At 38.2% G+C, this 14234-nt stretch overlaps 1 protein-coding gene across 1 annotated transcript in view; it reads right to left on the bottom strand.

The window, feature by feature from the left end:
- Window positions 1-14234, bottom strand: part of celsr3 (cadherin, EGF LAG seven-pass G-type receptor 3) — a 98261-nt gene that overhangs the window by 59157 nt on the left and 24870 nt on the right. Inside the window, exon 4 of the mRNA XM_035656477.1 lies at window positions 13572-13860. Coding sequence (XP_035512370.1) covers window positions 13572-13860 — 289 coding nt within the window. The remainder of the gene's footprint in view (window positions 1-13571; window positions 13861-14234) is intronic.

Here is a 14234-nt window from a genome sequence, read left to right as displayed (position 1 = left end):
AATGCGATAGCTATTTTGGCCAGAAATTGGCTATACCTACATAGAATCTGACCACAACCTAAACAAAGATTAAATTCTGGAATTGCAAAAGCAAACATACTATAATGACAAAAGTTCATACAATTACCATCAGCGTGAAAGGGTACTACCACCAAAATTGTCAAAGGTCTTCAAAAATTGATTATAGTGTGTATAGATTTAAATAATATTAATTTCCCTTTACCCATACCCATACTTTATAAAGTATTTTGTTACATAAACACATTCCCAGTGACCTGCAAAGCATGTAGCTGAATAATGATTGCTGCTTTATAGGAGATTAGCCATAGGTTGTTCCCAGCATCACAATAGCTCAAGTTTATCTTTGCACCGTTCCCTTGTAAAAAATATACTGCTACCCATGTTGATTGTAGCCAAGTATTCATTTGCATCTATTATTTTGGTGTCATAGTCATCATATCCAGTCATTACTTTATTGCACCCAACATACAGTAAGTAAAGTAGTAACTTTAATTTAGAGAAACCTTATCTTAGGTCTCCACTCAGTCAGTATAAGCTTTAGATTTACAGTACATGATTATCTGATGAATGGTTCTTTGTTTACCACATATTGAATTTTACAGTATCTTAGACATGTCCAATCATATAAAGGATTGTAATAGAGCCCTAATTTAAAAATGATAAAAGTGTTCAGGACCTAAGAATTGCCTGTGCAGTTTCCACAAGTGCACATTGTCATGTGGTCCGAACTGCATCAATTAGTACTTAAAAAAAAGTTTTTTTTAACTTTAGTTATAGGTGAGTGGTGTGTTGGTTAGGAATATATCTGTCTCGTAATGTTGTACACAGGATATTGTACCTCTAATGTGTGTCTAATATGTTTTCAAAAGATGTAGGTCAACAGATTTTAAAACATCTAAACAGCTCTTTCAGTACCACACCCATGCACACGCACACGCACACGCACACGCACAGGCACTCGGACACACACACACACACACCCACACACACCCCACACACACACACACATACACTAATTAGAGGAGGTAAAGCAGAGCAGACATGATTTCAGACTGACTCAACGATAGTGTTTTTCCCTCTCGTCAGAGACGGTGAAGGCGTCCACCTCACTGAGGCACTTACGCTGATTATCAGTGATAAGAAACACACATTTACACACACACACACACACACACATATATATAGAGCAGGACAGAGCATCACTTTAAGTGTGTAATTCCTCATTCAGCTCAGCCTCAGTGTTAAGACGCACAGGGACACAAAGGTCAAGCGATTACTAAACAAACCGTCTGATAGCAAGATAGAGCTTTAAAACTCCCTACACAAACACATGCAAGCCCTTCATGTACACACACACACACACACAGATGGCCTTTAATGAACACACCAGAATGGAAACACCCAGACACACAAGATACCGCTTAATGCATCGACACAGTCAAACAAAGAAGCACACACACCCATATACAAAGCTCATCGTGCAAGCATCCCCCTGGTGGAACACATACATTTCCTCATGTACTGCACTTATACTTGATCATTTTCATTGGAGGCTGCTTTATACTTAATTACATCCACTTAACCAACCAATGCTGCATTAGTTTTTTTCAGTGAGCTGAATTGTTTAGTCTATAAAATGTCAAAAAACACACAATTCACAAATTGAAGGTCAAAGTAACATCTTCATGTGACATCTTCACGTTGCTTGTCTTGTCCAATGAACAGTCCAAAGCCCAAAAAATAACTTTACAATGATATAAAACAGAGATAATCAGCAAATGTTTACTTTGTAAATGTTGGGAGCAGTGAATATTTTGATTTTTATTTGTTATGGAGCACTTATACATTGTGGGATTTCCTGCTTGTTTTAACGTAAATCAACAAAATGTTCAACACCAACGCGTCCACAAAGAAACGTCCACTTACACACACACAATCCAAAATACACACCAGAAGTCTGAAAACGTCTGACCATTCTCTGCTTTCCTTTATTGTTTAAAAGCAGAGCACTATTTCCATTCACCTCCTTTATCTTCCTTCCTTCCTCCCTTTTCTATCTCCCACGCTCCACCTTACGTCGCTATATATAATGCGCTCCCCACTTTACTGTTCCTTTCTCCTTCCTCCCATCACCTCTTTCAATATCTTGTAATTTCTCTTTTCTTTTCTTCCTCTCTTCTTCCTCTATGCCTGCCTTAATGCATTCACACCACCCCTTCATTCACGCAGATGTTTTATTCATCAAAGCCAGTATTATTCAACCACCCCCCGGCATCTTAGTTTGCTCCGCCCTACCTCCCACCCCTTTGCCCCCCCCTCCTCCACCCCAACACATGCTACATCCCTAGAGGCCAATACACTCCTAGTTGCTTCCCTCTTCCCGTTCCTCTTGTCTTTCCTCTGTAGGTCTCACTCTTGCTCCCTTTTTTGGTGATCTTTTTTTCTTATACACCCCCTCAACAAAAAAGGCACCTTCAAGGGTAATATGGCTTTTGAGCTCTCAGTAGACGTATAATGACCAGAAATGTCCTCATTTAGTGAATTAGTAATCTTTAATATTTTCACATAGAGAAAATTGTCGTCAATTAATTTTACTAAATTCAAACCATATGCCACGAGAGCTTCTCCATGTGCTGTACTAAATACTCCATCTATAGTAGCTGTTTCTAAAGAAAACCCCTCTGGTGTACAGGAAGTAATGTATTTTACCAGTTATGGTTTTGAATAAACTGACAAAAAAGTGGGTAGTTAGCATGAGAAGCAATAGCCACCGTGGCTGAACAAAGCAAAGATCGCCACATACAGAAAGTACAGCAAGTAAGAAAAAGACCTCATAGTCCCACACACAGAGTTTGACTGACCTCTGACCAAAGCGAAGCATCACAATGAGAGTTGTGGATTAATATTTTGAAATATAAAAAGACAAATCAAGATGAGCAAGCCTATGTCCTTAACTTCTTTTAATAGTAAACCATGTTCTACCATAGCCATGGAGAATCTGTGATCATGATTTGCTAGATGGCAGAGGTGGGACGCCATTGTCACAGGTAAGTCTCAAGTTAGTTATTTAGTCAAGTTGGGCAATCAAATCCCAAGTCAAGTTCAAAGTAAAGACCAATAAGCCCCAAATCAAATAAAGTCCTAAACTTTATGTTTCATGTCCTAAACAAGTCAAACAAATTCACCTTTTCCTATCGCTTGCTTGTCATTTGCTATTGTTGGATTGATTCAAAGTACATTTTTTGTGAGTAAAATGAATAGTTGATTTGTTGCACACCTTTTTTAAAAGATAATTTAGGGTTTGGAGAGGATATTGCGCCATTCTAACTCAGAAGGCCATAGAAATTGCAAGTGTGAAAGTCAAAGTGAAGTTGCACATCTTTTATATTTTGTAGTTGAGTCATTATCATCATTATTTTCAAATAACACACAATTGTTGGGGTTCAAAATAACTTAAAGCTGAATTGCTGCTGGTCTCAGGTGTTAAAGGCTAGAGCTTCAAGATATGAATAGTGAGGACGTCATCAGATGAAACCGGCCCGCTGATCATTTTTGTATATTGTTTATTAGTTGTTGTTGATTTGTATTTGTATTATATCATTTGTCTCTCTGCTTTGTCTCTGTCCATCTAAGGAGATATTAGTTAAAAAACAGAAATTAAAAATGAACTAAACAACAAAAAACATTTGATTTTAGAGGATTGCAGCTTTAAATGATTCTGTGCTAAAGTGACTCTATGTGGAACCATTCGAACATGATGCAGTTAATGCATTTCTAATTGTTAGTTCTTTACTTATTCACTTTTTAAACTTTCACTTTTTAAACTTCTTATACTTGCCCCCTCATACACAGTCTTTCTCTACTTCCTTCCCTGACTTAACATCTCTCTTCTTCCTTCAGGCGTCTTTGTTTTATGTTTCAGTATTGTTTGTTCTTCCTTTTTTTCCTCTCACTCCTCTCCCCCCTTTTATAACTTTTTGTTTTATTCTCTTTCTAGAGGTCTTTTTACAGCTCATCCTAATGTTCCTTTTGTTTTGGCCTTCTGTCATTTATTTCAGTCTCTCTCCAACATATTCTTCTAGTTTCCTTCCTGTACTTTTCTACGTACCTGTTTCTGTTTTTCATTTTCACTTTATTTCCCTTCCATAAAAGTCTGTATCTGCCTCAAAGCTTCTTTTTACTTTTTCAATCTCCTGCGTCTTTCTGCTCCATGCTTCTTCCATTTTTTGATGTGCTCTTTTCCCCCATTTCCACTTTCATCTGCCTCGATCTCACTCACAATCCTTTTTTTGCCTGTTTTTTTTTTTTGTGGCTTTTTTCAAAAGATTGGATCGTGGATATTGATAACCATCACCTCCTACATTTATTGTCGATTCTCTTTAGCTGTCTCTCTTCACCCTGAAACCTTTCCTTTTTAATTATTTTGTACTCCCACCTTTCTTCCTTCTCTTTTCTATTCCTCCTTTTCTACTACATAAATCTTTTTTTTTGACTTACTGAACTTTTTTCTCCAGTTTGTCTCCAAACTTGTCCAATTCACCCTGATTACTGTTCAGCTTAATCAGATATTTACTTTTCATGTAAGGGTGCTCTCACACCTAACCTGTTGGGTTGGTTAAAACAAACTCAGGTACATTTGCCCAGTTAGTGTGGTTTGTTTGGGCTGGTGTCAATCAAACCCTGGTGTGGACTAAACAAACCAACCTCAGGATTTTATGATAGTAGATATATGATTTTAACATGATTTCAAAAGCTAAACAACAAATAAATCTGCTGATCGTGAAATTTGTTCAGGAAGAGATCTTATAGATTAAAAGCTATGTATATAAAAATCATTTGGTAACCATGGTAACAGGTATGCAGGTCAGAGCAGGTATTTTCCCTGATTAATAGGTCAAAAGCTGTTAAACTGCTGTGCTTGTGTCCTACCCTGTGTACTTTGTCAGTTCAGCCAGTCCTTTAAAAAGTGTGACAGCAATCACACAGTATAAAGCCCCAAATAATTAATGCACAAGACTTTGTTCTAGACAAAGGTATATTGTACATCCATTATGCAACCTAGTCGCTTGTTGACTTTTGCATAGACCAATGAGACAAAGATCTGCAAGAAACAGTATCTGATGGAAAAACATTGTTTTCCATTTGCTGAATAATACTCATCATTGCCCTTAAAATGTCTCCTTTGTTGACTTCTGCAAGCCTGGCTGTTGATTAGACTTCAAGGCATCCTGATATTCTGTGTTTCTGCACCTGGGTACTCCTCCACAATGGTTACTGTTACCCAGTGCCTTCAAAATCATACCTTTCATGGTTAGAAATTCTGTTATCTTGAGCGACAGTTATGCCATCTAAGATTTGCCTAGCCACAAGTGATAGAAATTACTTGAACAAATGTCAAACGTAGCTGACAAATGGTTGCAGCTCAGCATCAGGAGCACATTTTTAATATTGAGCACATTCAAAGTACTATACATGTAGCTCTTGAAACTGTTTATGCATAAGTGTGGTCAAAATACCACAAGAACAATTTGCGCACTGTGATTACAGGAACAGCATTAACTTCTAATTCTTTATATGACATGCATATCTCCCACAAACACCACAGAGGGGCCTGAGGTTCAATCTTCGCCTCCCTCTCTTTCCCTCTCCTCGTTCTCTCCAACTTATCTCCCCGAAACTAATTTAGTCTCTTCTTCCCTTCCTCTCACACTGTTTAATGCATTTATCCCACTCAACTCAGCAAATCATGTCCCCTGCAGTGTATTTTTTCATATAACATGCACATTTCCAAATCATGTCTATTATGTATTTAGATGTCTCCATTTCCTCTACTTTCTATCCTCCTACACAACTTGTGCTCATCCCAAAAACTAAGCGGTCTCATTGCTCTGGCTGTTTGCACCGCACACTGTTTTTTTTACTCTCCACAAAGTAATTCATTCTGTTTGCGTGTGCTGCATGTTTTCTCTCTCTAACACACACACACACACACATTCATGCACGCACAACCAAAGCCAACACTCCACTATTTTTTAATTCCCACAAAGTAATTTAGTCTACCTCTTTTACTTATAGACATACACAAATATACACACAAATACACACACCTTATTTCCTGTTACCCATTCCTCAACTAATTTGGTCTCGTTCTTACAAACACACATTCATCCATTCTATTAATGACCTCTAAAATTAATGTCACTGAGACGTCTGAATCCATCCTATACCATTATCTCTCTCCCTCCTTCACCCCCTCCACTCTCAGCCTGGTTTTATCTTACCAACAAAACACAGGCTTCATCTCTCTCATCCTCTCCCAGTCACTCTTTTTTTTAACTTTATTTCTCTCTCATGCCTAACTTTCCTTCTGTATTTTCAAATGCCCTTATTCTCCTAACTTCATCTTTTGCATTATATATCTTTTTTTTTTTTTTTACAAAGTGATCTTTAATCCACCTTTTAGGACCACACATTTTTCCTCAAATGCTGTCACTGTCTTATCACCCAAGAGCTTGTCTCTAACATTCGTTTTCTCTGAATTTCTCAATTTTCACATTGTGTCTTATCAGTCCAAAACTAATTGAGTTTTCATTCCTCTTTTTCCCCTGCAAATGTGCTAACTTTAAATTACTCCATTCTATACACAGTACATTGTCATATCATTTGCTGCCATGTTGTGATTCATTCTACAGTAATTAGTTGTGTAATTGTATAAGATACAGGCTATCAGTTGGCTGATTAATTCCTTAATTTAGTCCTTAATTCTTAAATGACTTGTGTTTTTACACTTAAGAGTTTTGTATAACTGTATATGTCTAAAAAATATAAATGAAATAAAATGTAAATATGTCCACCTCAAATGTTGATTGGCATAACAAAGTCCTGTTGCTTCTGTCTTGCAAAAAGTCCAATAGAAAATATAAAGCTTCAAAATGTCAATTTTCTTGGATTCACGTGGGAGTTGTAAGTTGCTAAGTACATAATTAGCTTAATAATTAGCTCTGATTTCATGGCTCACTTCTGCCATTGGCCATATGTTTAGTAAGCTGAACATTTTTTTCTGCTTTATCACAGATTGCCGAGGTGTGCAATGTAAAAGCACCACTGGGAGAATAATCAACAAGTTTGCAGAGCGTCCGGTGAGATTTCAGTTGTGTCGTAGAATTTTAATTTGTGGTCTTTGTTCACTCACAGCTCCCTTGTTGAGCCAAAATGGCTTTGACATTCAGTTATATTAGTTTACCTTTCTGGACCTTTCTGTTCAAACGACCAGAGTCTTGAGGCAAAATTCCCCAGGGGCAAACAGTAAAGCAGGTATGTACTGTAGGAGAGTGTAACAACCGCTGTCCATGGTGCTGATTCTCAAGCTGTCCTGGGTGCTCTTTAACATTTGCACCAGTAGGATACGTTTGCCTTGACTAATCAGTCTCATCTTTAGAAAAAGTTAGAGGAAAGAACCTGGAAGAAAGTTTAAACCTTTCCTCTGTTTGAAGTTATGAGTAGTAAAGTAGTAAAAATGAATTTACCTGTTATTTTGCTTTTATTTATCAATAGATCAATTACATTAAATACACAATTTAATTAACACCTAGGCAGATGCCTGAGTTAAATTAATAGCCTCTTGAAATGTATATTAGCTTATGTGTCTTTTAAATGTTGTCTGCTGTGACCTGACTGACTTCTTCATCTAATTTGATTCACCTGTTCACTATATGCCATGCTGTTCCAAAACTTGGTTGCACACAAAACTCTCTCTCTTCCAGTAAGTTCTGCCTGGTTTTAAAGAGTTATTTAGTAATTCAGTTAAATTATTCCAAAGTATTGCATCTGTGGGCAGTGCAGTTAGTTTCAACCGCCCATTCTGGAATGAAAGTATAAAGTTTTAAAGTCAGATGTGGTGACTCCACCCCGTCGTATATTGGGTATTTATTATTAATGTTACCTCTATACCTCTAATTTATCTTGCCAAACATAATCTCTCCGTCCTCTGTAATCATCACCCACATCACCCTTTCTCCTCCTCATTCCCTCTGTCTCCCTATTTCTTCATTCTCTCTCTTTTCTTAACCAAACTCATTTAGTCTCAGTATCATCTAAACCTACTAAATTTAATCCATCTGTCCTTCTTAGTAGCTCTCTGCTCTTCCTATTCCTTTCTATCTCTAACTTTCAAACCATCTACACCTTCTTCAAAAGGCTGAAACTTGCTTAGACAGTAGCATTATTCATCACAAGTCTCACACAGTCTTAGGTACCTCAAGCTAATTTGCTCTGTATGTGTGATCTCCCTATCTGCTGGATTAAATTTCTCAGTGTAACATGCATATCTGCTTTATCACATCCAAAACTAATCTCACTTCTGCCTACCGCATTTCTTCTCTGTCACTTTCTCTAGCGCTCTTCTTCTGTTTATCTGCTTCCCTTGGTGTAAAACGAAGCTTACCGCTCACTATTTTATCATCTCACAAATTAATTCAGTCTGCGTCCATGCTTCTCTCCCTCTGTCTTCGATCTCCTCTTTGCATCTCTCAGCTCTCCGACGCATCTCCCTTGTATTATATCTTACTATAATCTGCATAATGTGCATTTCTCTTTTTCAATTCCGAGTTCTTTCGGTTTGTGAGAACAATAAGATATCTTCACTTTCTGTATACTGATATCTCCATCGTTAAGGCAGACTGTCAACTGGGAACTTCTCTTTATAGAAAGGAGATATTTTTCCTTTTTTGGGGGTTAATGACTGTTGCACATTCCCGTCAGCACTGCAAGCTTTGCAAGTGGTTCGAAATATTTAAATTCTTAATAGTAAAAGACTTCAGACTGCAGAGCTTCAGCTGAGTTTAGCCTTTTAGCAGCAGGAGTTGGGTCCACAACTTCCTGCCTTCATTTGATTAACTCTTAAGTAAGGCACCCTGGAAATACATGGATTTATTTCTTAGAGAAGCAGAAACTTATTATTCCATACTTAACATAAATTTTATCTATTTGATTCACCCACTCAGATTCTAGTTTCAGAGCACTGGTTAATCATTTTGAGTCTAAAAGGTAGTTTGAGCCAAACACAAGTCCATCACTAACAACAGCAGCCAGCCTTTATTTGACTTTTTGTGGTATTCAGTTGGATTTCACAGGAAATGTAATTTACTTAATTAGGCAGGCCCTCTCTCTCTCTCTCTCTCTCTCTCTCTCTCTCTCTTTCTCTCTCTTCTGTCTCTCTCTCTCTCTCTCTCTCTCTTTCTCTCTCTCTCTCCACTTTTCAGTTGCTACAATCAAATAAAGGCAACAAAAGCCAAAAAAATAATCTTTACAAAAAAAAAAAGAAATTGAAATGAGTTGCAGGAACACAAGCAGACAACTAACTACTTACAGTACATGGAACTATTTTAAAACGCTGGGGTTAACATACAGTTCATTATAGTTTTATTTAAACTCTGGACTAAAGTTGTGTATTGTGTACTCAGCTGAACTGTACATGACTCCAGCTGATTCAGTGTTTCACACTGTTTTCTTAGCACTACATCTCTGAGGGTTGGCGCCATAAAGGTAGTGTTTACCTTTCTACACAGCAGAGTTTACTATTTCATGTGCAAAAAAACGGTTGTAACCCTCGTTCAAAGTGTCAAATCTTACTTATCCCAGGGTTACATGTGTGCTTTAGAGAAGGGTTAGCCTGAGGTTACATTGTGAAAACCTTTTATGTGTCTTTGTCTTAGGAAAGGTCTGAGGAAGTGAAGAAGCTCAGTCATCCTTAAAGAGTCCAGTGTTATTGATATGAAGCCTTCATCTGCTGCTGGAGGGCTTATCCTGATTTTACTTAGTTTTTTTTACCTTAATGTAGACTTTAATTTAATCCAGTTTAATGGTTTTATACACATCTGAGATTTTCCATTTGCTTTTATTATTATTGAAAAGTGCTCTACAGTTAAAGATTATTATAATTATTATATTACATAATTACAGTTACAGATTTCTGTTTTGATGGGGCACTTCCCTCCAGGAAGAATTCCCAACAGCTACCTAACAAATACTACTTTGAGCCAACTGATCAACACTCTTTGTCAGGGGGCAGGATGCTCTTCTCATTCAGTTTTTACGACTCAAGGTGATAAAACTATTTTTACATGAAATGAAATCTGGCGTGCGGAGCCCAAAGACACATCAAAACTGTTGTTCACAAATCACACCTGACTCAGATCTGTTGGAAGTTTCTGTTCTAGACTGAAAAATCTTTCTTCCTCAGTGGAAAAAGAAAGTTTCCAGTCTCGGTCAAAACCTCAAGCTCCTGCCTGTGAGAACAATCCATAGAGTTTCAGGGAAAAGCAATTTAAAGCCACAAAAAATGAGAGGGATGGATGGAGGCAGGTAAGATGGAAAAAAGAAAAAAAAAAAAAAGAACGAACAAGCGAAAGAGTAAACTTGGTTGGGAAATGTCTGGAGACTTCTGTGTGTTGCAGAATCAATTCGTCCCTGTTTATTCGTTCTCCTCCTCCTCCTCTTCCTCCTCCTCTTCTTCCCACTAGCCCCGGGCGTTGACAAGACACTGCAACGCCCGACGCCTACGCAGGAAAGGCATAGCACCAACTATCCAGAACCCATCTGATTTCCTTTGCTCTACCCCTCAACCCTTATCCTCCATCCCTCTCTCTCTCATTGCTCTCAGATGTCTCTCGCCCCGATTTCCCCCTGCAGCCCTGCTTCCATGTTATTCTCTCTGAATTCATCCGTCTCCCTCGTCGCTCATATTGCTGTCATACCCGTCTCTTCTCCGTCCTCCTGTTCATCTCTCATGCTCTGCTGTTTGCACACTCTCCCTCTCCTGTCCCATCGTTCACTTTCTTTGTCATTTTTTTCTATGTCCCTCATACTCTCCCAAACACACTGTTATTCTTTCCTCCTTTTTGTCTCATATTATCAATGATCTACTTTCCCTATATTTTATCCTTTCTGTCGTCTCTGTTACAGTCCTCAGCACCCTGTGTGAACAGCGACCGTGCAGGTTCACTGCATGTCACACTGTGCGAGATGGGTCCAATAAAATCTGTGTCAGGCTGTATGATATCTGTTTTGAGGTATGTCCAAATGTGCAACGAATGTCTGGTGAATTGGAGCGGTATGATGTAGACAGAAATAATTGCAAGCAGAGACACGTCACCTGTCATCCAAGCATCAGCCATAGCACTGGCACAGTTTTTTTAACCTAAAAAGTAGAGCTTACAATGTTCCAGCGGCCACAGTAGTCTGAGTCAAAGTCTGATTGGTTGGTTTGTAGAGTCATAGCAGTAGACACATCGTAGGAATTTGGTCCTAAATTTTAGACACAGACAGAAATTTTGATAGTGTCAAAATCCATCATCGCCATTGGTGGACGTGTCTCACAGTGTAATCTGGGACCACCGTGATTGGATTGATGGACAAAGATTAAACCATGTTTTTCTCTTGATCACTCATAATCCAACAGTACACAGGAAATTCTGTTTTATCTAAATCGTTCTTCCTCCTTAAGATTTAATTTCTTCTTCCCATCCACATTCCCTCTCTCTCTACTCTTCATCTCTCTCTCCATCTCTCTTTCCCTTTCTTTCCATCATACTCTATTCTGTCTTTCTCTCATCCTCCCACTCAATCCCTCTTTCTATTTCTACCTCCATTTCTCCTTTGTTCATTTCCTCTCTCTCTTTATCGCTCTTTCTGTCTGTCTCAGTGGGAGTTTGGAAAACACTCTGTCTCACTCATGAAAGAAAAGTGTTGCTTCACTCCCCCAGCTCTCTTTTGATTCAAAATAAAAGGCAATGTGAAATATCCCCCAGACACACACACTGACATTCACAGCATCTATCCTCTCCTGCATCCACTCAGTGGCTTGAAGACTGAAGCAACGCAGCAGTATGAACGGGCAGAGAGAGAGAGAGCAAATTAGTCTAGAGTATTGGGAAAGGTAAGAAATAATGAAATGTGTGTGAGAGAGAGAACAAATTAGTTTGGTGACAGTAAAAAGGAGTAAGGGGTTTATTGTGGCAGTGGTGGTGGTGGTGGTATGTGTGTGTGTAAAAGACAAAATAACAGGTAGTGAGCTGAGGTGGAGAAATCTGTCCCAGGAGGCAGACTGTGTGTTTTCATGCTGTTCAACTCAACATGACAAAAGAGCAAAAACAGAGCGGATCAAAAGGGAAGTCAGTATGGGACATGAACAAAGAAGCCCAGACAGTCAATTTTAGTTTACCAGGGTAGAGTTAAAGACCACACCAAAACACAAACACACACACTGCACTCCATGGTTTCAAATGCTTCTGAACAAATGCCATCCATCTCTTTATATCCGTGGCCACTCAATTCAAACCAGTGACGTAAAATAATCATCGATATGCAGACAAATTGATAATCAATGGGTTTACCATACTTATGTGTAAATCATTCAATACCAAATTTTAAAAAATCACAACCCTGTATTTAAATGTTTACTGTTTCCAAAGATACCAAATATATTTGAATTCACAAATAAAATTGAACAAAATGATACATTCTCCATTAAATTGTGAAAGTGCAGCCATCCAGAATGGTATCCTGATTATTTCACTTACTATAAAAGTGAGATACTAATTAAGTGCTGACACACTAAAGTGTATGTGACACTGACATGTACGAAAAAGGTGGGTTTTTCTCCAGCTTTGAAGTTGCTCAAAGAAAAAGCAATTTAAAAAATGAATAATGAAGACACATAGGCACACAAGGGCAAAGTTAAAAAGGAAAATAAGAGTTGAAGCTTATAGTTTGATACCACTAAATAAAATGTAATAATGTAAATACAGTAGAATATTTAAACTGACAGTCAGTATTATATATTTGAAAATTTTTGGTAAGATTCCAAGCATTGGTCTTGCACTAATTTAAAAAAATTCTAAAATACACATAATGAACTGTATAAGTTAACCATTAACTGATATTGCTCTGGACTGGTATTTTAACCCACATGAAAAGTACTGATTATCTTTTGTCCACAAGTATTCCACTAAAGGTGTAAATCTTTCTATTGAAAAACCTGTTAATTGGTAAGCTCTCACATCCTAATTGGACTCTTGCCTACTGTTTTATTGAAGCACATGCACTGGAAAGGTCAACCAGTTAAACCTATAACAAGACAAATATGTATGTTGCATGATACAGTTTGCTAATTGTAGTGATTCTGATACAGGACATTATTCATATTTACAGAAATATGTAATTGGGTCTTCAAAACATGACAAAATTTAAATTAAATTTGACTCTTCAGCAAAAGATTCTCTTCTCTGAAGTAAAAGATGGATGAATTAAGTTAATTTTATTCTACACTTGTTTAAATATGCGCACATATTATACGAGTAGGCTACTACAATTTATAATGTGTGTATACCACCTACCAAACACAATCACACATCAACTCTTACTTGTGTATCTTCCCATGGGTGCAAAAACACACACACCTAATTCATGCCCTTTTGTCTAAAGTGAGATTTTACATCACCTCACCTTCGCCACAGTAGCAGAAACACATACACACTCCCCTCCCTGCTCACCAGTGTAGTCTTCACGGCAGATACAGGTGTACCCCCCTTCTCTGCGGGCGCACACCCCTCCATTCAGGCAGGGGTTGGAGTAACACAGGTTGATCTCCGTCTCGCAGTAATCACCCGTGAAGCCGACCGGGCAGCGGCAGCGCAGGCCTGCAATGGGGTGGATGGGCCGGAACAGGATGGAGGGCGAGGAGATGAAGGGGGCGGAGCTGTTGAAGCGCAGCACCGAGATGCACTTCATGTAGTTCTGGCACGGCTCACGCAGACACACATTGTCATCGAACGGGAGAACCTGAAGTGATGAAAGAGGAAAGAGGAAACATCGTTATTGCTGTCTTAACCCGTAAACAATAATTTACTATTTAAGGTGTTTCAGATGCTGTCCCAACCTGGATTAGCTTCTGCTACACTAGTTTTCACTGCTCAGAATGTTTTCTCATTGACATTTTTTTCTTCTTTTTTTCTGAATGGATAAAACATGCAATAGGCTTTTTCTGACATTCTGCAATAAAAACAGGTTCAACTACTAACATTGAAGTCCATTTGGGTGTTCCAGTAAACCAAATATTCACTTCACTTAGTAAGTGCAGTGCAATACAACAATCCAATGCCACATTACATGTAAAATCCCTTCAATAAAAATACTTAATCAATCAAAGTATGAAA

The sequence above is a fragment of the Morone saxatilis genome, unplaced genomic scaffold (assembly GCF_004916995.1).
Source record: "Morone saxatilis isolate NCDOM2014 unplaced genomic scaffold, NCSU_SB_2.0 Contig15, whole genome shotgun sequence".
NCBI lineage: Eukaryota > Metazoa > Chordata > Actinopteri > Moronidae > Morone > Morone saxatilis.
The sequence above is the reverse complement of the archived record's forward strand: the minus strand, read 5'-3'. Positions and strand labels throughout refer to the sequence as shown.